The following is a 26,412-nucleotide window of genomic DNA, read 5'->3' as shown; positions in this document are numbered from 1 at the left end:
CAGCTCTGGGGTCCAGGCCTGCCTACAGTTGTGCAGGCTCAGGGCTCCTGGCAGAGCTGCTCTGGGTTTTACTAAACCAGAGCTTTGCTTTTATTGGGCATTAAGCCTGTGGCTGCTCCAGGCACCCCTCTGATTTCTCCAACCTTCTTTCCCCTTCTTTTTTACTGCAGAGGACCTTATTTCTTTAGAGGGGAAGGATAAAATATGGTGTCAGCATTCCCTCCTGCCTCTCTGCATTCCTCCTGGCACTCTGCTCTTTTCCCTGCACCAGGCACAAGTTCTCCTCTGGTTTGTCCTCTGATCTCTGCCCCTGTGCTATCTGTTCCTCCCTGTTGCACTTTTCTTCTTCCCCCCTTGCTCAGTTTCTCAGCTGCCTCTGAATCCTTCTCCATGCTGTGTAGCTTTTCCCCTGTTAAAAGCAAAGCTCACCTTTGCTCCTACTCACCTCCTATGCCTATTTTTTTCCCCACTTCCATGATAAGTCTCTTGGATGCAGCCCAGTCAAAGTGAAGTCCCTCATCTCCTCAGCCTGGAACTGCTGCTGCAAAAACCCTGAGCTTGGCTAAATCTCCATGTTATTCTCCCCACCTTCACCATTTGGGAGATTTGACTCCATGACAGTTGTGCTCCTGAAATCCTGAACTCGCTCTGCCCGTTCTCTCCTTTGCTCTGCTGCTCCTCCCGCTCTTCCTTGGGGATTTGCTGTCCCAGCAGGGCTCTGGTTTCTGTCCTGTTGCCCTGTGTAACCTTATCCTCACACATCTCCTGCCCTCCTTTGCAGCTGGCTCAGGCAGATTCTGTCCCTCTCGCCTGTGCCTGGCTGTCTGGCTGTCACTTACAGGCCTGGATAATCTGTCCCTGTGTTCCCCGTGTCCCTCTGTGGCTGAGCCCAGCCTCCAGCATCCTTCCTGTACAGCTATGTGTGCTTGCCCTGGGAATGGGCATGAGTGCCCAGCACTGGCCACATGTGGGTGTGTTTTTGAGGGCTTTTCTCCCGTAGGATGGTGCTGTGCAGTCAGGAGCATTCCTGGCTACGGCACCTTTCCCTGAACCCTGCAGTCCTGCAGAGAGCTGATTTATGTGTCCTGGCCTGAGCTCTTGGGAACAATTCCGTGTTTGAAACCTAGATGTTCCCACTTGGAATTCAGCTGAAGCCTCAGCAGCCTTCAAAGAAGTCATGATTACTTTGAAATATGGACAAAAATGCTTTCAGGGTATTTTAATTATGACCTGACTCCTGGCTTGGACAGCCAGGAAGAGTTTGCAAGTTGTGACCTTCTCCTGGTGGCTGTGGGTGAGGTGGGGTGGGATGTGGTTCTGTGCCATGGGCTAAGTGAGGCAGTGGCCATGTCTTGCTCTGTGTTGGCCTGAGGCCATCCCCTGGAACTCAGGATGGGCCATGCAGTGTAATGGCAGGTGGCCCCCTCCCCTGGGGTAATTCCTCTTGTCCTCCCCACATCTCCCAGGTAGGATAACTTTGAACATGCGACTCAGTCTGTGAGCCCAAGTCACTGATCCTGGGAAGAGCACCTGGAGGTTGGGGTGTGCCAAGGGCGCCATGGGCAGCTCTGCTTACCCAGAGCCTATGGAGATTCATGTATTCAGACCTGGACTAAAACCAGCTATTTAATGGAGTTTTAAACACTCCAAGCAATAAAAGGACAACTTTTCCCAGAAGCTTGATGGAATTGATTCCATTCTGAAACTTCATCCACCAGTAATTGATTGAGATCTGTCCTTGTCAGCAGGACCAATACTTAGCATAAATACTGCAGTATATTGAAGAATTCTTTTATTTTATTATCTTTGGGTTTTTAAGCTGCATAGGTGAGCTGGTTTTGCTTTGGATCAGTACATGGCATTGGTCTTCCTGCTCCAAGTGTGCTGGCTGAGCTCTGGCAGTTGTAGCCATGGTCCCAGCAGTGCTGGGGACAGAAGTGCCACCCATCAGTCCCCTCTCTCATCACTGCTATTATATATTTTTGCGGTGGATTTTTTGCCAGTCCCCTGCTGAGCAGCTCATATGGGGATGCCTGTGAGATCCTCTAATCTGGACTTCCAGCAGCCCTTCATCCATGGGTAATTCTTCATCCTGGAATTCAGCCCTTCCCCTTGGTTAGACCATATATTATCCCTTCATGCTGCAGAGCAGTCTGAATACTTTGGCAACTTGTCACCATCATCTCGTATTGCTGTGACATTTGGAGGCTCTGGTAGCCTGATCTTTTCTTTTTAATAGTTATTCAGCAGTAAAAGAGTTTTGTTGTTGAAGAGCAGCTGGTCATGGCCATCATTAGAAACAGCCCTCTTAGCTGTGATTTTGTTTAAAATAACAAAGACCAGCCTATACAATCTGCTTTGCATGTAGCTGTGAGATCTGACAATTACATTTTTAGCCTCTAATTAGTGGGAGGCTTGAGATAGCTGTTTCTGTTTCACTTGGGATCACAATAAGGCTAATAGGTTTCCTGGTTTTTTCCTTCTAACATCCCCTGTTTAATATTGGACTTGTTCTTCCCCTTTACGTGTACCAGCACCAACTCTACCATTTTAGCTGAAATTAAAGCAAAAATCTCTGCCTGGGGCAGATGCTGAGTGCAGAGAGCTCTGCTCCAACTGCAAACAATGGCTGGAGTTTTATGAGCAATTAAAATCGAGTCTCCTAGCAGGGAGTGAGGAGCTGCCAGGGGCCACCCACCTCGCCTGGGGCACCCATGACACTGCTGCAACCAGGAAGCCTTAGCCAGCTCTTGCTCCCTTTCCCAGCTTCCCACAGCTCCATGTGTGTATGTTGTATGGGCACCCTCCCTCCTTCCCACAGGACCCCTGTTCGAGCTGTGCTGGCAGTGATGGCAGGGATCGGGTGCTGTTCCTCATTATTCTGTGTTCCCCACACTTGTTCATCCCACTGTACTAGAAGCAGGGCTTTCAGCTTTTTTCAGAGGTTCCTGTAAATTCACAGCACCATGCTTTCGTTGCTCCTCCATGAGACCTGAGGGATAGGAAATGATTCTCCTGGGTTTTGACAGCCCAGTTGTTTGTGGGGATTGCTGCGATTCCCAGTTCCTGTCACATCCTGGCTTGGATTGCAGCTGAGAGGGGACCTGCGTGTTGCAGGCCAGAGCTGCCGTTTGGAAAAGGAGCAGTCCTTTCCTGGTGTGTGTGTGACAGTCTGGCCAGGGATGAAGGCTGAGCATCCTGGAGGATGCAGGCAGAGCTTGGTGGTCCTGGCCAGGTTCTTCCAGCAGCATCTTCCACCATCTGCAGGGAATGGGGACAGAGGTTTCCACATTGCTCCAGTCCCTCCCCCTCTGTTTCTCACCAGGAGGGCCAAAGATCCCTAGAGGCAGCAGTGGTTGCATAAGGAAGTGTGGTGTGAGTCACTCAAGCAGGAGGCTACAGGAGAGCAAATGAAGAGTTTTACGAGTGTTCTCAACTCTGACACGGCTTTATTATCTGAGGGTTTGTCTCCCAGACTGAGAGTTCCAGAGTAGGTTACAAGCTATAAAAATGCCCAAGAGAAATTAATTATTTTCTCTACTTCCCCTAGCCCAGCAGTGTTGGGTCGCATCACCTTACCAGCCCCACCAGCAGCACCAGTGCCTCCCTCCTGTGCCCCCTCCAGTGAGCTATGGGGAGGGCAGGCGGCTACTGGCCCCATGATCTGCCTGTGACTGCACAGCAGCAGAAAAGCCTGAGGCTCTGGGCTTTGGGGTGACTGAACATGAAAAAACTCGACATGACCTATTGGTGTGCCAGTGACAGGACAAGGAGGAATGGGTTCAAACTGAGAGAGGAAATTTAGGTTAGATGTATTGGGAAGGAATTCTTCTCTGTGAGTGTGGGCAGGCCTGGCACAGGTTGCCCAGAGAGGCTGTGGCTGCCCCTGGATCCCTGGAAGTGTCCAAGGCCAGGCAGGATGGGGCTTGGAGCAACCTGCTTTTGCCCATGGCAGGAGCTGGAACAAGATGACCTTTAAGGTCCCTTTTAATCAAAAGCATTTTGTGATTAAGTGATTCCATCTGTGTGTGAAAGGCCATTGTTCTCTTTTATCTTCTTTTCAGTGCTATCCTTCTTGTCTTGGCTTTCTCTGTCCCTGGTCCCTTCTTCATTTAATTCTGTAGCATCGGCCTCCACCTTGGCATAGCAGGTGGCCATCCCCAGCCCATCCCCTGTCACCAAGTTTTTAAGGAGAACTTCTATCCTGGATTTTAGGGTAATCCAGCCTCTCGCATGGGAGGCAGCTCCTTGAGGTGCCAAACCTGACTTCCACAGGAGAAGTTGGTGGGTGCAGCCCAGAGAGGTGCTGGACATCATTGCTGGGTGCAGAGCTACCACCACTCTCCCAAGGGCTGGAGACCCCTGGGCTAGAGGCCACAGGGGCAGAGCCAGCAGCCAGTGGGACACAGCAGCCTTTGAAAGGAGGATGGCCATGGCCAGCCCTGAAACAGAGGGATGCATTTGAGATGCCAGCACAGGAGCACGTGGAGCTGTACAAGTGCTCAAGCAAGACTGCCTGGTGGCCTGGGCCGAGTGTCATTCGGGTAAGGCTGGAGGCTCCCCAGAGGTACAAGCAGCACTTGGATTTTGGTAGTATCTCCTGGCTTTTTCTCACTCCATTAATCCTCAGGAATCCCTTCAGTTTTGTCCCTGCTCCCACTGGAGCAGGAAGGCCCTAGGGACACAGGAGCAGCAGCATTCCAGCAGGCTGAGCTCATGGGGCCAGGAGTCCTGCTGCCATGGATTGCCTTCCTCTTGGGCAACTGGCTGTCCAGAGAGCTGGGGGTTGGGAGTGAGGAGGAGCCTCCTCAGTCATGACGAAGCCACAGAGTTTCAGTTTCTGGTCATTACTGACTTGTACAAGGAAGGAACCGAGAAACCGCACTGGCCATTAGCAATGATTGCATAGATTGGTCCAAAGCACACTGCAGGAACAGTACTCCTGTTGTTCAGTGTTGTCAATAATTCAAGTATCTTCAGATTTAGTGAAAAAAAGGATATTTAACATTTTTCTTCCCTTTCTTACCTACAAACTAATTGTGCTTCTCGCATCACTTGCAAGTCACCGGTTGGCAGTGACTCTCCTGGTAGCTCCTGCTGGAGGCTCTTTCCTCTGTGAAGTCTGATAGGTGAGATTATTTGCTAAGTAGTGGGAAAAAGGCCTTTATAGTTCAAAAGAGCCAGACTGATCTGGGTTTGAAGGGTGATAGTGCACTGCTTGTTTTTTTCTGTTTTCATAGGAAATTTGATTCCCAATGTGTGGGAATCACAGTTTCATAGTTTCCTGGAACTTGTTGATCTGCTTTTAAATGTAAGGTAATGTGACAGAATGGTTTGGGTTGGAAGATTCCTTACTTATCATCTTGTTCTACCCCCTGCCATGGCAGGGACACCTCCCACTGTCCCAGGCTACTCCAAGCCCTGTCCAGCCTGGCCTTGGGCACTTCCTGGGATCCAGGGGCAGCCCCAGCTGCTCTGGGCACCCTGTGCCAGGGCCTGCCCACCCTCACAGGGAACAATTCCCAATTCCCAGCATCTCATCCATCCCTGTATTCTGGCAGTGGGAGCCATTCCCTGTGTCCTGTCCCTCCATGCCTTGTTCAGCTCTCCTGGAGCCCCCTCAGGCTCTGGAAGGGGCTCTGAGCTCTCCCTGGATCCTTTCCTTCTTCAGGTGAACACCCCCAACTCTCCCTGTCGGGCTCCAGCCCTCAGAGCAGCTCCATGGCCCCAGAAAGATAAGAATTAAATGTAGAGATACATTGCACAAGACTGGAGTCCTTTCCGACCTCCTATGCCTTTCTCCTGTCCTTTCCTGTCAAGTGCATCACGGGATTGAGAGATGATCTGAAAGGCCAAGGATAACGATTCCAGCCTGGGCACGGCAGGAGCAGGGTGGGAGCAGCTGCCTCACTGTGGGAATCACATCTCAGCAATGACTCCTCCATGCTGGCATTCAGCTTGGCCTTCTGATGTGTGGGTGTCAAACCTGACTTAATTATGGGCTGGGAAGGAAATCCCTGAGCAAAGGAAAGCCTTGGGCAGGTATTCAGAACTCTTCTGTAGCCAACACAATTCCTGAGTGGTGGAACGAGGGGGATTCCCAGCTGGGATGTGTTGTGTGAGATGTTTAGATAATCTCCAATTGCACGTTTGTTGGCATTTGTATTTCACCTGAGGAGGAGAAAGGTTAAAATTAATGGTGGCAAAATTTACGGAAGACCTTGAGCATTCCTGGAGTTCTGACATGCTACAGGGAACTGGCAGAAATCAGGTTGGGTTGGTGAGCTCTGAGCCATCCTCAACCTACACTGAAATACTGAAGATCCCTGTTTAAAATGTTGTATTTAAAAAACATTGGGACACACACATGCAGATTTCTGTGCTGTTTCACAGAATCCCAGAATGGTTTGGGTGGGAAGGGGCCTTAAAGCCCATCCCACCCCCTGCGATAGGCAGGGACACCTTCCACTATCCCAGGCTGCTCCAAGCCCCATCCAGCCTGACCTTGGACACTGCCAGGGATGGGGCAGTGGGAGGCTGCTCAGGCACATGAGTAGTACCAGGACAGGAGTGCCCAGGGCTCAGCCCATCCCTGGTGCCAGCGTTTAATTGTAGATAATTCCATCCCCTCTGGGGGGCTGGAAGAGCAAAACAGAGGCAAAGTGTGGGCAGATGAGAGAGATGTTGGTGATCAACTGATCTTGGAGACACCTGAAAACTTTGAGGAAGGGTCTCTTCCTCCATGGAGTTCCCAGGATCACCTGTGGGAGCATCTGGTCCTGTTGGAAAAGATCTTGGAGCAGGACCTTGTTCAAGTCTTGCTGCTTGGCTTTCTCCTTCCTACAGATGCCTCATGTAACCTCCCTCAAGCAGGGCAAAGCTGGCAGAAGGACTTGCTGTTTTTTCCTGGTACTTGGAGTGCTTGCATCTTGCCCCACCTCCCAGGCAGGACCCAATTGGTTTTAGAGGTGTTTTCCTCCCAGGACCACAGTGATCTTCTCCAAACACTCAAGTTTCCTGTGGAGGATCTTCCCCAGGTCCTTGAACCACAATGACCAAGTCTTCCTTCAGCTCCCTCCTGTGTTCCCCCAAAGTGGGGGTTTTGTGCTTGTGGGGCACAGGCTCTTGTAGGCTTATGTGACAAGTCCTGGGTGCTGTGTGAGTGAGTGACCAAAAGGATTTGGTGGCTCCCCCTGATGCTGAATCTGGTTTCCAGCAGCTCCTGGAAAGGGCACAAAGCAGAGGTTGGCAGGGATAGGGAGAGACTGGGCACTGGCCTCGGGGGTCTTGATTTTTTTTTTCCCCCTCTGTGTTGACACTGAAGTACCATTCCTGTAAATTCAATTTCTTAACTAAATTCGTATAAGCTAAACTTCTGCTCTGGGTTGTCTCCTCTTTGCTGCAGGTGAGACTTGTAGAAGAAGAACAAGAAGAGACTGAGCTGTGATTGAACCAGGAGGGTTTGGACGGTGTCTGAGGATGGTGAGTCCATGTCTTATTTCATCTCTACAGGATGGACATTGAGGAGCTGGGAAGGGTCTGGAGCCCCAGGAGCAGCTGAGGGAGCTGGGCAGGGGCTCAGCCTGGAGCAAAGGAGGCTCAGGGGGGCCCTTGTGGCTCTGCACAGCTCCTGCCAAGAGGGGACAGCCGGGGGGGTCGGGCTGTGCTCCAGGGAACAGGGACAGGAGCAGAGGGAACGGCCTCAGGCTGGGCCAGGGAAGCCTCAGGGTGGATTTTGGGAAAATTTCTCACTGAAAGGGTTGTGCAGACCTGGCACAGCTGCCCAGGGCAGGGTCAGTGTCTCTGTGCCTGGAGGGGTTTAACAACCCTGTGCATGTGGCACTTGAGGACATGGGTTAGTGGTGGCCTTGGCAGTGCTTTGGGGATGGTTGGACTCATTGATCTTAGAGAGCTTTTCCAACCCTAATGATTCCATGAATCTGGTCTGCCTCTGTCCTCTGTGGGTGGTCTTGTTCTTTGTGTGTCCAAATCTTGTACTGCTGCTAAATGTAGGAGAAGAAATACAAGAATGGGCAAGAAGAGTGCAACAGTATTGTGTATTATATACAATAATATAATAGAAAGGATTTATCACTGTCATCAAGATGCTGTTAACAGGAGACATTTATTCCTAAATCTCTTACTGGAATATATTGGGAAAAAAAGTAAGACTGAAACCCCTTCTGCCTCCCTGTGCTACTGACATAGTCATCCAGTTTTTCAGTGGCTTACTGATTTATTTTTTCTTTAAAACTTACTGCTGGTGTTTCTCATTGTGTTCCTCTGTCGCCTCTCAGTGAAGGATTTCACAGCATGTTAATAACAGCTCTGGTGCCACCAAAGAAGCAGAAATTTCACAAGAATTAGTCACAGAAAAATGTGGTAGCAAAGAATCTGAACCACAGCCAAAGCAGCCAGATTGCTGATAAACTTGGATAAAGGGCCTCTAATACCACCAGCAAGAAATAACCCAAAATACAAGGGATCTGCTGGAGGAAAAAGCTGGAGACTGGGAATATTGAAAGATGTGCTGAGAGTGTCCTGAGGGGGGTAGTTTGAAGAGGGGTGATCTGCATGTGGGCTGTGGGTGGGCAGAGCCTGAACTTGCTGCAGTGACATGGACCAGCACCAGCTTCGTGTTGATGTGGGGGAAGAGGTGCTGAGGAGAACTGTAGAGACAGACAAAGGGCTGGAAATTCAGACTGAGGACATGAACATTTAGGTTAAACACATTAGAAAAAAAAAGATGAAAATCTGGTAGAGTGCTTGAGGAAATGGTGACGTCTCCTGAGGGATTGTCCCCGATGTATTTTGTTAACAACTGGAATAGGAAAGGAAACATGCTCTCTGCATGAGTTAAGCTCTCAGCTTGAGTAGCTACACACTCAGCATTTTTGCTGTAGCCCCTGTCCTCATGCTCTCTGATGCTGCCTCAAGATTTCCTGTGCTTCTGCTGGGAGAACTGATCCCCACACTGCAGGGTGAGGAACTTAGTCTGGGGTGGGGAGGTGAAAGTCCTCACCTGTCAAAACCTGAGAAAGGGCCTCACACTTCAGCTTGGAGCTGCCCTGGTGTCACGTTGGAGGCGTGAAACCCAATGGCTCCTGTGGGTGGGACTGAGGTGAGAGGGATGCAGGTGTAACCAGATATGAATGAAAAAATGGGAATAAACACATGGAAAATGCATCAAAAATCTCCCCAGGAAAAACAGAGAAGGCCAGACTAAGCCCCTGAGGGCAAGGCTGGTCAGACACCTGAGTGACAGGGCCTAGTGAATGCTGCAGGGGTTTGTGACTCAGGTGTGTGCTCTCACCTAGCAGGACCTGCAGCTCAGGGACTTGGTAATCCAGAAACTATTTATTGATGTTTTATGAGCCCTTGGTAGGTTTTCCTTCCATGAAATCATCAGGCTTTTAAAAACCAGGTGAAGATTTGCAGCTGTGTCAGAGTTGTGCTGCCAAACACCTCTTGCTTTGTTTTGGAACCAGCCCCATATTGTTTTGGCTGGTTTTGTATTGGGAATAACAATAAAGTGTGGTGCTGCCTGTGAGCATCTCCTCCCCTTTTGTAGATCTCCACACATTCCCCATAGACATCTGAAGAGCCTTTTAAATTCTTTGTAGCAAAGCCATCTTTTGTTCTCATCACCCCTCCCTGGATCTGTGGTTTGTTTTTTTCTGGGGGGGTTTGAAGTTTTTTGGGGACAGGGTTTGGTTTGCTTGGTTGGATTTTTGTTGTTTTTCTTGTTGGTTTTTTGTTGGGGTTTTTTGTTTGGTTTTTTGAGTGCAGAGACTGGAATTTTGGATTTTTTAAAACATGGAAGCTTTGCTTTTCCCTGAACTCCTTTCTTGTGTCTGGACACACCTTACCCTGACCTGGCCCTGCCCACCCTTGGGTGTAATCATTGTTTGATTTCTTCTGCATGAGAGGGTTTCCTTATCAGTACCCTAAGATGCCTTTACCATTTTAAAGGATCTTCTGAGAAGGTTGGGTTTGTTTTTTTAAATATTTCATTAAAATGCTCTTGTGATTTTTTAAAAATTATTTTTTCATTTTGGAAAAAATAAACCAACCACCAAAAGCCCTTCCCATTTCACCCACTGTTTTGGGAAGAGACTATGGGCTTTTTGTCTCCCATGGCAAGGGAGGGAAAGCAACTTGTAATTGCAAGCTGTAGAAAAAAGCACTTACCTCCACCCCCTTACCTGAGCTTTTGTCAGCAGCTGAAGGCAGAGAGCTGATGGAAACTCCTGACAGCCTCCTTGGAGTCCTTCTGTGACCTCTCCAGAGGGCTGTGGCTCCTGAGTTAGTCACAGGGAGGGCTGGAGGTGGGCTGTGGGTTAGGGGGTGCCTCGGGGCTGGCTGGATCCCTGTTCCCTGCAGCCACACTGAGTGCTTCCTTAATTCCCTGTGCTCACGGGAGGCTGAGGCCACCGCACCAGGGTCCTGTGGTTAGCAAGGGCAGGCCCAAAAGCTTTGCCCTTACTCAGCAGCACCCCAGATGTGCCTCACGACCTGCTTCCCTTTCTGCTGCTCCACATTCGTGGTCTAGTGTTAACAGCTTGGATTGCATAACTCTTCCCACTTTTCCCCAAAACTAGCTGCTGATGGGGATGACCTTGAAGACAGCACTAGTGTTGGTTTAATCCTGATCTCTGGCTAATGGAGCCCCAATAAGCACTTAGTACCTTAATACATTACTTAAAACGAATCTGGCAGGTGGGTTGGTGCAGGTGCTCTGCTGGCACTCAGTGCTCAGCTCCCTCTCCTGCCTGCTGGGATACTGGCACTGTGTTCTTACCTGTTCTGGTTCTTACCTGTGGAGGGGCCCATGACTTACCCGAGGTGGGCGTTGGCAGCCACCCCTCATCCCCTTGTGCTGGTGCATGGAGCTGACAGCCCATGACTTGTGCCCTTTTGTCCCTCTCCTCAAAGGTTTCTTGCTGCATGTTCAGTTCCATGCTCACCTCTGGGCACCTTTCTGAACAAATACCAAATGCAGTATTACAGATCTATGAATTATTCTATCATTCTATCCAGATTAAAAGATGACACCCACCATCCCAATCCTGATTTATGGGGTATAAAACAGTAACTTCTCTTTGCAAAGGCTTAAGGGTTTGTTTCCACCTCAGGCACAGCAGCCTTTCAGTTCACCCACAAACCTCCCTAGCCTTTGAGGAAATTAACTATTTATGTAAGGGGACCTGAAACAAAGATGCCCTTTGTGCAACAGAAGCAGGGGAGGCAGAACAAGAAGTGCCTTTGGCCACAGCTCATCAGTCTCAGCATCAGCTTATGGAGAGAGAGAAATACATGTCTGAGGGCAGCTCATCTCACCCAATGTAGGCATCTGCCAGGCAGAAAGAGAATGAATTTTAACTTTTAGAATAAGATAAATGATGCAAGTTTCTTCCTTCCCCATCTCACCTGGAAAAAAAAGACCTAGATAACCAGTTCCTAGTTTGATCATCACTGAAAATAAATATTCAGACCTGGAAGGATCTAAAGTAGAGTATCCTGATGGCCCCTCTGCTGCTGGTGCCCCTGGCTGTCAGACAGAGCTTCCCTGGCTCCCACTGACTTCTCATGTCCTGGAATTCCCTTTCCAGGGCAGTCACCTGCTCCTGCCAATTTTTCTGTCGGTTTTCTCCAGCTGGAGGCAGATCAGGGCAGTCTGTGCAGTGGATGTGCTATTAGGGACAGGGCTGTGCATGCACATTTCTGCCAGCCCTTGCCTCCCCTCCCCTCCATCTGTAGGATGATGGCCTGTGCTGGGGTGAGGAGAAGCCCACCCTTAATCTATAGAAGAGATGGGTGTGGTGCCTTCTAAGGAGAGAGCAATTTTATTTGTGGTTCCAAAAAGAAATAGAGGATAAAGCTACGCCAGGGCTGGGAAGGGTGTACATGTCTGTGGAAGGCTGAGTCAGGTGTGCTGGCAACTCCCTGCAGTGAATGAGAGCAGTTTTTCTCTTAGAATCATGGAATGGTTTGGGTTAGAAGGGACCTGGCCCGGTGGGAATTAACTGCTCCCTCGCCCCCACTTTCCCAAACTTGCAGAAAGTTGGACCAGCCACTGGCAAAATGATTCATTTCAGGATGCTGACTGGCTCCAGACCACAAGAGAGATTTCAGCATCCTGATGCCTGTCCCATGCTCCAATGCAGATTCCTTGGGCAAGTGGGACCAGATGTTCCCTGGGAACCCTGTGCTGCAGGGCTCCTGGTGCATGTAGGTGTGTCTCCATGAGGAATATCATCTCCTTTGGAGGCTGCAGGATGGCCCCTTGAGTGCCAGTCCTATCTTTGCCAAGCGCTGTATCATCTCCAAGCCTCTAAATCCCTTTTGGGACCTTCAGGAGAAGGCTGCAAGCTGTTTACCTGCAGTGTGGATCCAGGGATGTCTGGAGGGGTGGGAGGAGCAGCATAGGAACAGTGGGCATTGCTAGTGGGAGGGAAAAGGGGCGAATCACTTCCAGCTGCCCTTAAGAACATGCTGCCCACATAATATTCAGCTTCTCTTCCTCAGAACTGAGAAACACTTGTAAGGGTGGTTGGGAGATGATGAAGGAGATTACTCTCTGTGCCTACATGAACACACACACTGAGAACACTCAGAGGAGCCCAGTTCTGTGAAATACCTTTCTCTTCCTCTGTGACAGTGGAGAAGAGAGCCCAGCTGGGGAGGCATCAGAGGTGGCATTTAGGAATTCCCTCTGGCTAAGCCAGCTAAGGAGTCTGGAGCACTGTGCAGTCCTGTGCTGGGCTGCCCAGCACCACTCCTGCTTTTGCCTGGGTCACTGGAGGGAAAGGAGGGCAGGTATTTTGGGAACTCTTGAAGGAAGTGAAAGCAGAGTCTGAATCAAGTTCCTCTTGAAAGTCTGTGAAGCCACTGAACTTCAGAGCAAGGTTTCTGCTCTGCAGCAGGCTCAGTGCTTGGGCAGAAGTTTCTAAGTCGTGTGTGTGTCTTTTTCTGATACTAAAAGTGCAGAAATATTTCAGTGAAAGCAGAAGTTCTATTTGTGGACGTTCAGGTCAGCTTCAGTTGGAAATTCAGAGTACTGATCTGACAAGCAGCCCTTTAACCCTGCACAGCTGCAGCTTAGGGGGGTTACAATGCAAACAATTCCTGTGCCAAGCCCTGAACTGAGCCTTGGCCCTAAAAATCTTACTGTTGGTTGGAGCAAACCTCTTACCTACCTTGTCAGTGGTTTTGTGTGTTAGAGACTGGTCTTGTGCTGTGTGCACTTAACAGCTATGTGTGCTCACACTGCCCAAGAGACTCCCGGACTTCAGCTGTTCCCCAAATGTGCTGTGTTGCTTTTCCCCGATACATGTCAAAACCCCAATAAATATTGGCTCTACAGTGTTTTTAGCCACACTTTCTCTCTAGTATAAAAGGTTCCTTCAGCTTTAGCTGCTCGGTCTTCTCTCAGCATTCCCTCCAGTGACCCAGGCAAAGGTCACCTGCAAGGAGCAGGGCACCTCGCCTGCCACTCACTTTTGGCCAAGACAAATCTGTAACCTCATCCATAACCCTCTGTCCTTATGTGTAATCCTCTGTTTGTGTCCATAACCCTCTGTTCTTGTGTTCTGGTTTGTGGGTGCTGGCTGGTTCAGGTGCCCCAAGGATGAGCAATGCCTAACATCCACCCTCTGTGCTCCGTGTAAATGGTGGAGTGGGGCAACACGAGGGTGAAATGGGATTTCATGGCTTATCTGCAGGTGTGGCTATGTGTTCTTCTAAGTCTTTAATCCTAAGTAGTGAAACTAGTGTAACCATGTGAGTCTGTGGGATTGTTTTGTCAGCAAGGGAGCTCATGGAACTGAATTTTGCTCTGCAAGTAACAGTGGGCAGCATGTCTGGGTGTCACAAAGCTGTCCCTTTAGCCAAGGCAGCTCTGAATAATGTAATCTTGAACAATTTTGCAGAGAAATGCTGAAGTCTTTTATCTGAGTTGAGAAAAGCTCTTTGAGATCCCATTGGTATTGCTGGGGAGAGCTGTCTGTGGTGTCTTTGGGGCAAACACATCTAAGAGGAGCTCAGTGGCTACAGGCTGTGCTCTGTTTGCATTTGTGTTTTGGGAGCAAAAAGTTGTGATTTGAGCCAGATAGTGGGGCCTTTGAGGACTGATGAAGGGTCAGGTTTTAATTTTGCATTTTAACAGAGATTCTCCCTCTGGCTCAGTGGTGGGGGCAGAGCAGCAGCTGATGGTAGAAATTAATATGGGTTTGCCCAAGAAGCTGCTTCTGTGGTTCCTGAGATAGACTGTGACCTGGGAGCTGTTTGCTCCTGGGCTTGATGAACAGCAGGTAGTAAAAGTGAGTTTGTAGGGGGCTGGTGTGGGGAGATGGGTGCTCAACCACAGCATTTCCTATGCCCATGGCCTTACCCTGTGTCTGTGAGCATTTCCAACGGGAGCTGGAGAAACTTCACATGGGAGCTAAGTGTCCAAGTGGTCAGCAAGAGGAGCCTTGTCCACTCCAGAGCACATGCTCCAGCACACAGGTGCTGGTGGGAGCCAGGGACATCTGACTAGTCCCTGTGCACGTGAAGCTCCTGGAACGGAGGACTTATAGTCTTGGGAGTGTTGAGTGGTGAGATGCAGCAGGCAGCCCCTTTATCCTCATCTCCCGGTCCATGCACAGAGGACTGCTGGAGGAGAGCAGGCTCAGGGGTGCAGTGGCACATCCTGGCTGAGCTTCTGCGAGCAGGGCCAGAGCTGAGGGCTTGGCATTGGAGTGCAGGGCTGGGGGCAGAGGGGTCGGTGCTGGTGCCGAGGCCTTGCGCCAAGGGCTTGATGCTGGGGTGGAGGGGTCGGCACAGGGTTGAAGGGCTCAGGGCAGAGGGCTTCATGCCAGAGTAGAGGGCTCGGAGCAGAGGGCACAGAGCTGCGGCCGAGGTCTTGGAGCAGAGGCCTCAGTGCTGGTGTGGAGGCGTTGGTGTGGGGTCAGTGGGCTCGTGTCAGAAGGCTCCGTGCCGGGGTGCCAGGGTGGAGGGCTTGGGGCAGAGGGCGCGGTGCCGGGGGCACGAAGCAGCCCTCCCGCTATTGTTCCCGGCGCTCCCAGTGCCGCCATCAGTGCGGCACGAGGCAGGTGCCGGCGGGAGCAGCGCCATGGGCCGGGAATGCCGCTCCCGGCCGAGGAACGGGCAGCGCCCGCGAACCCGCCGCCCGCTCCATTTTCTGTCTCGCCCGTCACGGAGACGCTCAGATGGCAGAGCCGCGCTCGGCGGCCCTGGGAGGGAGGTGGAGTCTGCCCGTCCTCCGCCCGCCCTCCCTCCATTGTCGGCGGCGGCACCGGCACCTGCTCGGGCCGCCGGCGGCCGGGATGCTCCTGCCCTTCCCGGCGGAGCGGGGACGCTGCCGCAGTGCCGGGGCCGCAGCTCGCAGCCGGAGGGAGGAGATGCTGCTTGTGCCTGCCCGGCCCTGCTGCAGTCTCGGAAAATGAACATGAGTCTGCCAGGCCGCGTCTCCTGCTCCATGCTCAACTGCTTTGTAAGTGCTGCTTTTTATTCCCCTTCTCTCCTCCATGGAAGCGGGGCCATAAGCCAGCTGCGCTCTCCAACTCACATGCCGGTGAAGGCATCCTCTGTATCTGTCCGGGGAGAAGGGGGATCCCCTTCTCCTGGCTCCCACATGCCGCCGGAGGACACCGTGGGCCGTCCCTGCTGCCCTGGCCGGGCCCAAGGGCACAGCAGTGCCCGGCGCCGCGGGCTGAGCCCCGGCAGGCCTTGGCCACTCTGCTGGGCCCCGCAGGCTCTGCGCCCTGCCTGAAGCTGGGAAATTACCGTGCGAGAGCATCCCAGCCCCGGGAGCCCCGCGCCCCCTCCCTGGCTGCGGCTGTGCAGGACCCCTTCGGTGCTGTGCTGAGCTGAGCTGAGGGGTCCTGCACTCGGCACCTTTTATACCTTCAGCGAGAGGGGGTTTCCTGCTCTGACCCTTCCTGCAGACCCACCCTCCACCCCCCAGGGCACTCCTGGCCAGATGGGCTCCGAGGGCTTCAAGAGGCTTGTGAAGAGAGCAGGATGCTGACCCCCGCCCTGCCGGTACCGGGGATGGGGCTGTGGCGGGAGGGGATGCTCAGCCTCCGCCTGCCCTGTGCTGCAGGCGAGGAGGGACTCAAGGACACCCAGGCGGGTGGAGAGCTCGGGCCGCCCTGTTCCAGTTCCTGCTGCTCCCTGGGATTTCCCTGCAAACTACAAAGTGAGGATGGGAGAGGATCTCTGCTTCCTGGCTGCTGCACCGGCACACGGGCACACACCTTCCCTTTGTGCTCCCCTGAGCTGGTGCCTCAGCCTTGGAGTGAGCCACTGGCAGGAGGGGCCCTGAGCCCCCCGTGGTCTCCAAGTGAGCATTGGCTGCTGCTGTAGCTGGTGCTGTGCCCTCTGTCTCCTCAGAGCATGGTGACAGGGGCAGTGCCTTTCCCTCCAGCTGGGGCTGATGCTGAGTTTTATGAAGGCTCTAAGAGCATGTTACATGTGTGCAGGTTTCTTGGATGTGAGGTGGGAGGGGTCTGGCTGCCCCTGTCTGAGGTCCAGGAAGCACCTCAGGCCAGGCTCTTCCTGCAGGCGCTGAGGTTTCAGCCCCTGTCAGAAACACAAGAGAATTCAGCATCATTTGAAATATTCCTGAGCCAGAAGGATTGGGATCTCCTTTTTTCAGGTTGAAATTGGGATTCTGGCTTGGGTGACATATCCAGAAAGATATGTCATTTTAAAATATTACTCAGTGCTTGCAGAACACAGTGTTTCCCGGTAAATGCTAGAGCCTAGAGCTAGAGTTAGAGAGCAAGCAGCCTTCTGAAGAAGACCTTCCCACACCAAATACATGTGGAATTAGCAGCATCCTGGACTCCCAACAGTGAGCATCTGCAGCTGAATGTCTGGGTGCCACTCCTTTGGCAGCAGTTCAGTGATGTGACAGGGCCTGGGTGAGGGCTGGTGAAAATTGGTACCAATTGTTCACACCAGAGCTCAAGGAGCATTGGGACAATCCTCTGAGACACATGGTGGGATTTGGGGTGTCCCGTGCAGGGCCAGGAGTGGGAATTGATGATCCTTATGCTTTCCAGCTCAAGACACTCTGATTGTAGGAATGCATGGAGATTCTCATGTTCGAAACTGAGACATACACTCCACTTTGTCAAGGATGGCATGTGCAGGTTCTGTGTGACCATCCTGAGGCCTCTGTGGGTTTTCTTGGGTGTCCATCCAAACAGACTGGACATATCCAGCTGCCCTGGACTTGGTGCGGGCACCAATCAGTAGTGCCTGTTGTGAATTATGTGCACTGGGGTGCAGTTGTTATAGGGTTGTAGGTTGTTCACAGTTGTATCTTCTCCTGCCGAAGATTCAAGCTCTTCCCAGACTTTGGTGTGAGAGTGAAAATGAAAACTCCTAAAACAAAGCGGTCCTTAAGAGGAGGAAGAGTAGGCTGACATTGGCCTGTGGATGGAAACCCTCTGTGTCATGGTGTGTCTGCTCTGGTGCCATGTAACGGGAACAGCTGATGTGACAAGTTACTGTCACATCAGTATCGCCTGTGGCCAAGGTGTGTCTGCTTGGCTTTCCAAACACCACTCAGCTGGAAGAGGTGGGACTTGGAGGTTTCAGCATTTCACTGTGCTGTGGGCACTCTGAACAGCCAGAGGAACTGCTGGGGTCTGGAGGCAGAACAGGCATTTCCATGCACAGGTATCCCCAAGCTCCTGGGCTGCCAAGAGTATCCAGCAGCTTCAATTTTTGGCTTTCACAGTGTGTTCTGGTCAAGGCTGTCTGACTGTGTGCTCTGTTTGCAATGCAGGGTGAGGAAGGCCCTCCCAGTTTGGAGTACATCCAGGCCAAGGACTTGTTCCCTCCGAAGGAGCTCATAAAGGAGGAGGAGTCACTGCAGGTAAGGAAGTAAAAACACCCAAACAGCTCTGGGATGTGGCAGGCTGGGCTCTGCAGAGCAGCTCTCCGGCCCAGCACATCCTGGAGGCCACGGGCTGGGGGCACACTCGGGGCAGCAGCTCCCTGTGCATGGGGGCCAGGCCAGCTCTTCCCAGGCCCTGGCCCTGGCTACCCAGCCCTGGCAGGATGCAGCTGGAGCTGCTGCAGTGGCACAGCCAGCCCTGGCATTCCCCGGGGGAAGCACTGCTGCCTGCCCTTGCCCTGCAGCCTGCATCCAGGGAGATTCTGGGACAGGGGTAGTGTGGGGGCCGTGCTCTGTGCAGCTGCACTGCCTCACTGCCTGCTCTCCCCTCGAGCACCTTGCCCCTGGCGTTTTCCTGCTGCATAGTGGCTGGAAGAAGGAACCTCCATATGGTGCCAGTCTCCTGCTGCAGAAAGCCCTGGGAAGAGCCCTGGGTGCTGTTGCTGCTGTGCAGCAAGGGCAGCATTCCCTCCTGGGAATTGGTGCTTCCTTTAACACGGTGGTGCTCACCGTCCTCCTCCTGGGGCTGGAGCCAGGCTCACCTTGTTCTTGCTGCTGCAGTGTTTTGAGTTTGTTCTGAGACTGTCACTGCCTTGGCAAACAGTGCTGGGGAAAAGGAGGACTGAGAGCTATTGGCTTGAAGGAACAGCTGCAGGCTGGGGGGTTGTGCAGGGTCAGGCCTGCAGGGCTGTGGCTTTGGGGGGTGAAGCTGCTGAGGCAACTCTGAGCTGAGACTTCTGGAGAAGAGCACACTCTGCCTTAGTTTGCTGTTTGGAGAAGTAAAGTTCTACCCTCCCTAGAGTAATTTGCCTTCAGTAAATTGTTAATTTATTGTAAAGCAGAGTGTTCAAGACCAGCTTGGATGGGACTTGGCACCTGGCCCAGTGAAGGTGTCTCTGCCCATGGCAGTGTGTGGAACTGGATCAGCTTGGGTTGGGATGTCACTCCCAGCCCAAACCATTCCAGGATCCTGTGGCTCTAGAGGGATGCCAGCAGTTGATAACAAGCTGTATTGGGGCACCTGCTGGTTTATTCCAGGATTTCCCTCCATCGCTTCTTGCAGCCTTACCAGCCCCTTCCTGTTCTGTCTCCCTTCTGTTGCTGTGTGAAAGAGCCACGTAAGCAGGAGAGACACATGCCAGATAAAAACAGCTCTGGCAAGCCTGCAGAAATCAACTGCAGAAATAAAGAGAGCATATTCTCTTAGGCAAATAATTAATATTTTTCAAGAGTGTTCGGACAGATGCCAGGCTAGGATGGTTATTTTTGTACAAAGAAAGGAGAAGTTGTTAGTACACTTGTCACTTGAAGTTTGAAGTTCAGGTTTTTATACCCAAGCCATAGAAACAACTTCAAAATAAAGAGAAGGTGGTCTGACTTGTACTAATTACAGTGTAATGAATTATGTCATCAGCTGCCCTGTCTGGCAGGTTTCAGCTCTGTCTGAAATGATAAATTGTCATGACATTTTTTGCATAATTGGTTACCAACATGACCTGGTGTAGGTGGCATTCAGGGAGCAGGAGGAACCTGATTAGCTAAGGACAAAGAGGCCTGGTGAATTTTAGGCTGTTCTGCCTTTTTTTTTTTAATATAAAAAAAGTCAAACTTGACTGTCTGCCAGGATCCCGTGTTTTAAAAACAACTATGACGTGTCCAGACTGATGGGGAAAAACAGATACTTGATTATGGAGGTAACTTTAATGAAGCTTTCTTGCAGTTTAATCAGGACAAGCTTCCTCAATCATATAAATAACTATACACAGAATCCCTGAGAGCCTTGTTAGCAGAAACTGGGTACAACTTCTGTTCATTTGTTTACCTGGATGGTACTACTGAGTCTCACAGGGCAGCTGAGGGCACCCCATGTTTAAATGGCACAGCAGGATCACATAAGTGACACTGCCCTGGGACAGAATCCCAGAATCACTGAGGCTGGAAAAGACCCCCAAGACCATCATGTCCAACCTGTGGCTGATCCCCACATTGTCACCCTGCCCAGAGCTCTGAGTGCTGCATCCAGTTGTTCCTTGGACACCTCCAGGGATGGTGACACCACCACCTCCCTGGGCAGCCCCTTCCAGTGCTTCCCCACGGTGCTGGGCTCTTTCAGGAGCTGTGCAGGGCACTGCCCTCTTCTCTCTGAGCTGTCCTGCAGTCATGTCCCTCTCCATGCCTCTTGTGCCAGAGCTGGTTTCCCCTCTCTGAAGAGCAGTTGTCCCTCTGTCCCCCGCCCCCCCCTCGCTGCCAGGTGTGCCTGGCACACAGGTGATCCTTCAGGAGCTGCTGCTGGCTCCGTGTGCGGGGCTGGGCAGCGGTGCCCGTGGTCCGTCCTGCTCTCAGGGCATGGGGAGCATGTGGGAGATGCGCTGTGGAGGCAGTGGGAAGAGTGGCTCTGGGAGTTCCAGTGCACAAGGTACCTGTGCGACCTGACCTGGTGCTGTCTCCCTTCCAGGTGCCATTCACTGTGTTGCAGGGTGAGGGGGTGGAGTACCTGGGCCATGCCAACGACGCTGTGATCGCCATCTCCAACTACCGCCTGCATATCAAATTCAAGGACTCTGTGATCAATGTAAGTCTGGCTCTGCCTGCACCATCACCTTTCCTAGGGTTTCAGAGCAGGGAGGGGTGGGAATACCCCGTTCCTGGGGGCTGTGGCACAGGAGGGTACCTCTTGGAGGATGCCAGGCCTGGGCGTGCGGTTGATGTTTTGTTACTGTATTTAAGTATGAGGATGGGGTTTTCCTTTGGATAGTAATTAGGTCTTTCCTTTGCTGTTTTCTTTAAATTCAAGCAATAACTTTGATAGTTTTAAGGCTGTTGAGGTCTCTTGCAGGCCAACTTTAATGAGACATCTCACCAAAGCAGAGTCAGGCACTGGGAGTTTGAGGCTTTCTCTCACTGCCTTGATTTGCTGTCCCTTAGTGCAGCTGTTATTTGGCTCAGTTACCTGTGCTTGACTGGATGTGGTTGAGTCAGGAACTGGCCCCAAGTGGGAGATCACCAAGGGAGAAAACAGAAATCAGAATAATTATCATGGAAGAGCTCTGTGCTGACTCATGGAGCTCCATAACCCTGGGAGTGGGATTGTAGTTCACAGAAGCAGCTCGTGACGAGTGGAACTGTCTGCAGCATGAGGAGCCTGCAGGCATGGCTGCTGGGGCTACTCTGGCCTGTGGTGTCATGCCCTACATCTGTCCCTCCCTTGCAGGTGCCTTTGAGGATGATGGAAAGTGTGGAGTGTCGGGATATGTTCCAGCTTCACATCATCTGCAAAGACTCCAAAGTGATCAGGTATCTGGTTTATTGCTGTGGTGCGGGTGCTGGTGCTGCAGGCTGGGACCAGTTCTGGTGGCTCCCCCTGTGATGCCTTTGGAATTGAGCTGCCCTTGGTCAGGGTTTTAAGGCTTGGGGCCGTGTTCCTTTTCCTGTCTCAGTCCTGGCTGGGTGAATGTCCCCACTAAGGGTGATTTGCCTTTGGGTTTGCAGGTGCCATTTCTCCACCTTCAAGCAGTGCCAGGAGTGGCTGAAGAGGCTGACTCGAGCCATTGCCCGCCCTGCCAAGCCTGAGGACCTCTTTGCATTCGCCTACCATGCCTGGTGCTTGGGGGTGTGTGTGGATGAGGAGGATCAACATGCACATCTCTGCCGTCCTGGTGAGCTCCTGGCCTGGCCCTTCCTGCTGCTCTGGCAAGCAGCACTGCACTGCAATTGAGCTCTTGTTCATAAACCCTGTCCAGTTTCAAATTTGCCTCCCTGGGTCATCCTGTGCCTGGCCTAGAGATCCAGCTGATGGCCATATCCTGCTGGATAAGAAGCACAGTGAAAGGAATTAGTAACAAACACAACAAAAAACTTTCTGAACCAGCAACACAGAAGCAGCTTTTCCCTTTCTCCTTGAGAGAAAACATCCCATGCTTAAGTTCTCTAATCACAGTGATAGAGACCTCAGGCAGTCCTGTCCTAGAGTGGCAAACAGCATCAGTTTTGAGGCAGCCTAATTAATATGAGCCCATCTGCATCTCTTCACCAACACCCAAAAATGCTGTGACATTCCCAGGATCAGGTCAGGTGGAGAACTCTGGCTCATCCTCACACAGGATGAGTCCATGAAGAGAAAATCAAAGCAAATCAAAGCTTTGAGTCCATGAAGAGAAAACCAGAGCTGTGCTGGTGCCCTCGTGTGGACTGGGAGTTTCCCTTCCTGGGAACACAAAGTTGGCTTGCAGTTGCTTTGTCTTATCGATGATGAAGGTTTTTAAAAATGGAATTAAAATGAGTGAGAAACCTGGCTTTAGACTGAAAAATGAGCTGATCCTAGAGGAGAGCAGCAGTAGCCTGAATCAAATGTCCAAAGACAAGTGAGATGGAGGGGTGGGGTTCAGTAGTACAGCTATTCCAAGAGAAGCTGATAGAGGAAAGGTAAGCTCTGTCTCCTTACCATGCCCCAAACCCCAGCAATCAGAGATATTTGCTGTGTTTCCTTTAGGGAAAGTGTTTAGTGTAAATAAACTCACCAATTCAAGTTGTTGCTGCAGGATATGGTTGAGGTAAAGAGCTTTGCAGTATTTATTTATTAATAAGATTTGACACTGGAGCAACAAAGGCATCCAGAATTAGTCAGGCAAGGCTAAAACATGAGAGAGGAAACCTTGAGTCAGCGTCTGAGAGCAGTCTGGAGGAAGGAACTGCCTCAGGTGGGTGCTCAGTGCACCTTGCCATAGGGTTCCTGACACCCACTTTGGAAGCTGTCTCTGCCAGATGGGCAGAAGTAGGTTAAATTAAGCCCATACACCCCCTTGACATGGAGAGGCTCTTTATGTGCCCTGAGATGAGACCTGACTTGACAAAACAAGCAGCGGTACCCCCTGTGAGGGTCAAGTCTTCCTGGCTTCTGAAGCACAATTATTTCTGCCATCCAGTTGCCCATGAGTTTCACCTTGCCAAAAAGATGCTCCCAGGGCTGGAGCTCCTCTGCTCTAGAGCCAGGCTGAGAGAGCTGGTGGTGTTCACCTGGAGAGGAGAAGGCTCCAGGGAGAGCTCAGAGCCACTTCCAGGGCCTAAAGGGGATTATAAAAAAGAGGGAGAGATTTTCTATATGGGTGGGTAGTGACAGGACATGGGGGAGCAGTGTTAAAGTGACAGAGGGCAGGGTTAGATGGGATGTTAAAAGGAATTCTTGAATCAGGGAATGGAGAGGCCCTGGCACAGGGTGCCCAGAGCAGCTGTGGCTGCCCCTGGATCCCTGGAAGTGTACAAGGCCAGGCTGGACGGGGCTTGGAGAAGCCTGGGACAGTGGGAGGTGTCCCTGCCATGGCAGGGGGTGGAACAGGATGAGCTTCAGATCCTTGCTGACCCAAACCTTTCTGTGGTTTTGTGACTCTCTTCAGCATGTGACAGTTGCTGTGGAGTTCCACAAACAGGATCAGATTCCTCTGTGCTGTCAGTAACTTCCCATGCTCTGTTCCTCAGGGGACCACGTGAGGTTCCGGTTTGAGATGGAGCTGGTGAGGATGGGCTTCGACCTGCAGAACGCCTGGCGTGTCTCTGACATCAACAACAACTACAAGTGAGTGTTTCATCACAGCCCCTCCCCGCTCTCCTCTTGCCTTACTTTTCCCTTGGTAAACCCCATGCGGAGCAGTGGGTGAGTCAAACTCCAGCTAATCCTCCTTCCTAGCCTTGACAGCCCCCAGGCTGATCAGAGTATGAGCAGATCCCTTTTCTTTCTGCCTTTCACATCGTGGATTTGGAAAGAGAATACAGTCCAAACATCAGAGCTAGCAGGAACTGTAAATGCTGTCTCAGGTAGTTTATCATGTGGTGGCTCTTATTCCTCATGGAAAACATTGGGAGTCTGGAGGTCCATCCATTGTGGGTTTGTCTTTCTGGTCAGTTCTCCTCTCTAAAATGCTCAGTTTGATATAACAGCCACAGTTTTCATACACTCAGGCAGATGTTCAGCTCTGTGAGGAGCTGGGGTTAGCCAGTGGAGAGCTGTTGGCAGGCTCAGGAGTCTGGGAATGAGCGAGGCTTGTTCAGTCAGAGCAGGAGAAGCTGAAGGGTGATCTGTTCAGCTACTGGCAAGGCATTCAAAAAAGGGCATGGAGTAAAACTTCTGGCAGTGGCACATGGCAGAACAAGAGGTGGCAGCTCCAAAGTGCAGCTTGGGAGCTTCACAATGTGGAAGGGAAAAGAGCATTCCCTGGGAACATGGTGGTGTGCTGGGCACGGCCCCACAGGGGGTTCTCCATCACTGTGATGTCACGTTTCAGTTGAGCCAGTGTTGAAAGTGTTCCCTGTGGGCATTGGGGTGGAAATCTCTGCAAGGTTTTCCCACTCTCACAGTAGAAAAGACCTTTTGCTACTAATCAGTGTTTCCAACCCGCCTTCTATTCTGGCAGGAGCACAGGACTCTCTGAAAAGGGCAGCTGCACTGTTTGCAGCAGGTGGCATTAAGCCAATGGGATTTCAAACTTTGATGGACATACTCATTTGTGCATTTCCTATAATCCTGTTCTTGAAACCACTAGTATCCCTCAGCCTCTCCTCTCTGTCCCAGCCACTCCAGACATCCCCATCACCTATGGATTGGACAGTTCTAGGTCACTGGTTTCCTGTGGAGACCATGAGAAATCTCAGACACACTGGACTGTGGAAATCCCAGTTTTGGAGCTTGCTGCCTCTTCTCTTTTCCTGAAGAATCCAGGCCATAAGCACTAAATTTGGGGGGTGATTTCCATTTTACCTCTGCCCTACTGACCACATCGTTGCTTTGGGACTGTTCACATGACTCTGCTGGCATTTACACAGTTTCTCCAAGGTTGTCAAATAAAAGTTGTTCTCCTGAACTGCTCTGTTTTAGAGTGCACAGCCTGTGGGTTCCTGCCCTAGACAGAGTCTCTGTATGTAGGGTCTTCTTCCCTGCTGGGCCTTGGGTGTGGTTCCCTCTGACTATTTCAGAAAGTTCAGCTTCCATTGACCATCTGTGCTTTGCTTCATGGCCAATAATCCACAGCCATTAACCACCTTCTCTGAAGACAGGTGTTTGATTTCCAACCAAACTAGGGAAGAAAGGACTTAAAACAAACCTCAGCAAGCTGGGTGTGGCCCTGGCTTTGCTTCCCTCCACCTGCCAAGTTCCTCCCTGGAGATCCTCGCAGGTCCCAGCTTCCTGCAGACATCCCGGGATCTCAGGGGTGGTGCAATTGCCTTGTGCGACTCAAACCAGTTCTCTCTTGCTGCTGGGGGAGTGTGGCTTTAAATCCTGCCCTGGCTTTTGATCATAACCACCTGCCTCTATTCACAGGGATCAGGTTACTTTTTAACTGTTTATAGTCCTTTTATCTTTTATTTCCCTGCATTGGCAAAACAGTGTTGTTAAAGACAGGATACTCCAAGGTAATGGCTTTGTTCCTTGTCTTTCAAGTCTGTTCTGAGATGTCCTTATCTGGGAACTATTATCTCCTTCCTGGCGACAGCCATTGTAAAGTGAGAGCAATACAAGCTTATAATAACCACTCCTTCAGTCTTGATAAAAGTCTACAGTGATAATAAAATTATTACATGGTCTCTCCCTGGTGCTCACATCTTCAGGGATGCTATACCTAGGGAAATGGGATCACTCCAGCATTGCCCATCTGGTCCACACAGGCTCTCTGAGGTAGTTGTTTCATATCAGCCTTAGTACTGGTGTGTTTGGTACACATGTGGTTCCTTCAGAAAAAGGAAAACACCAAAACCACTTTGCCTCCAATGTTGACGCTCATTTTTAGGTTTCATCTTTTTACGGTTGTGATTTTACTTAACTTTTGAGTTTATGAGGAGAAAGTTTGCCTGGAATTCTGTTACGGCTTCAGCCAGATGGTGTTTCCTACTCGTCTCTGAGACTGCTCTTAATTCAAATTTTGTCTTTTTTACACTTCTCTATAAATTTTAATAGTATCCATACCATTGGAAAGGGATAATTACTGTCCCTGCTTGGATTTGCCACAGGAACACGTGGACAGTAAGTCTGTGAGGACTGTTAGTGGTACATGTGTTTGCCTTCTGTAAAACAAGAGCTTGGACAAGGCTCTCAGGGACAGGATGGGCTTGTTGGGGTGTCCTGTGCAGGGCCAGGGGCTGGACTCGATCCTCATGGATCCCTTCCAAACCAGGGTATTCCATGATTCCTCTCCCTCATTGTTATCTCTGTGGTAAGAAGGTTCTCCATCGATCCTCATTCACAGGTGCTGATTCCTGTGTCGTTCCAGCCGCCCTCTCCTGCCATCAAACCTCACAGTTCAAGGCTGTTACCCTTTGTTGTCTGGCTCAAGCTAGTCCCGGGGCTTTCCAGGCCACCCCACTGCAGGTGGTTCCCTTTAGGACTCCCATTGTGGTGAAAAATGATCGTTGAGGTTCTGAACTATTTTTTATCTTCTCAAGAGCAGCTGTTTCCTAAGAGGAGCATTCTTCAGCTTTGTGGGGACATACCTGTTAAAAAACACAGGCACACA

General features: G+C 51.1%; 1 protein-coding gene across 2 annotated transcripts in view; it reads left to right on the top strand.

The window, feature by feature from the left end:
- MTMR4 (myotubularin related protein 4) overlaps window positions 1-26,412 on the top strand; it is a 56,366-nt gene that overhangs the window by 13,109 nt on the left and 16,845 nt on the right. Inside the window, exons 2-7 of one of the 2 annotated variants that reach the window (XM_036395104.2) lie at window positions 7,406-7,482; window positions 17,804-17,893; window positions 20,370-20,486; window positions 21,126-21,208; window positions 21,404-21,570; window positions 23,387-23,483. In XM_036395104.2, coding sequence (XP_036250997.1) covers window positions 7,480-7,482; window positions 17,804-17,893; window positions 20,370-20,486; window positions 21,126-21,208; window positions 21,404-21,570; window positions 23,387-23,483 — 557 coding nt within the window. In that variant the 5' untranslated portion in view covers window positions 7,406-7,479. Of the gene's footprint in view, window positions 1-7,405; window positions 7,483-15,285; window positions 15,497-17,803; window positions 17,894-20,369; window positions 20,487-21,125; window positions 21,209-21,403; window positions 21,571-23,386; window positions 23,484-26,412 lie in introns of those variants that run through there. The other variant, XM_036395103.2, reaches the window with a different exon arrangement.

Source organism: Molothrus ater, chromosome 21, assembly GCF_012460135.2.
Source record: "Molothrus ater isolate BHLD 08-10-18 breed brown headed cowbird chromosome 21, BPBGC_Mater_1.1, whole genome shotgun sequence".
NCBI classification, from domain to species: Eukaryota; Metazoa; Chordata; class Aves; order Passeriformes; family Icteridae; genus Molothrus; species Molothrus ater.
Note: the sequence above shows the minus strand (reverse complement) of the source record. Positions and strands in the feature narration are given on the sequence as shown.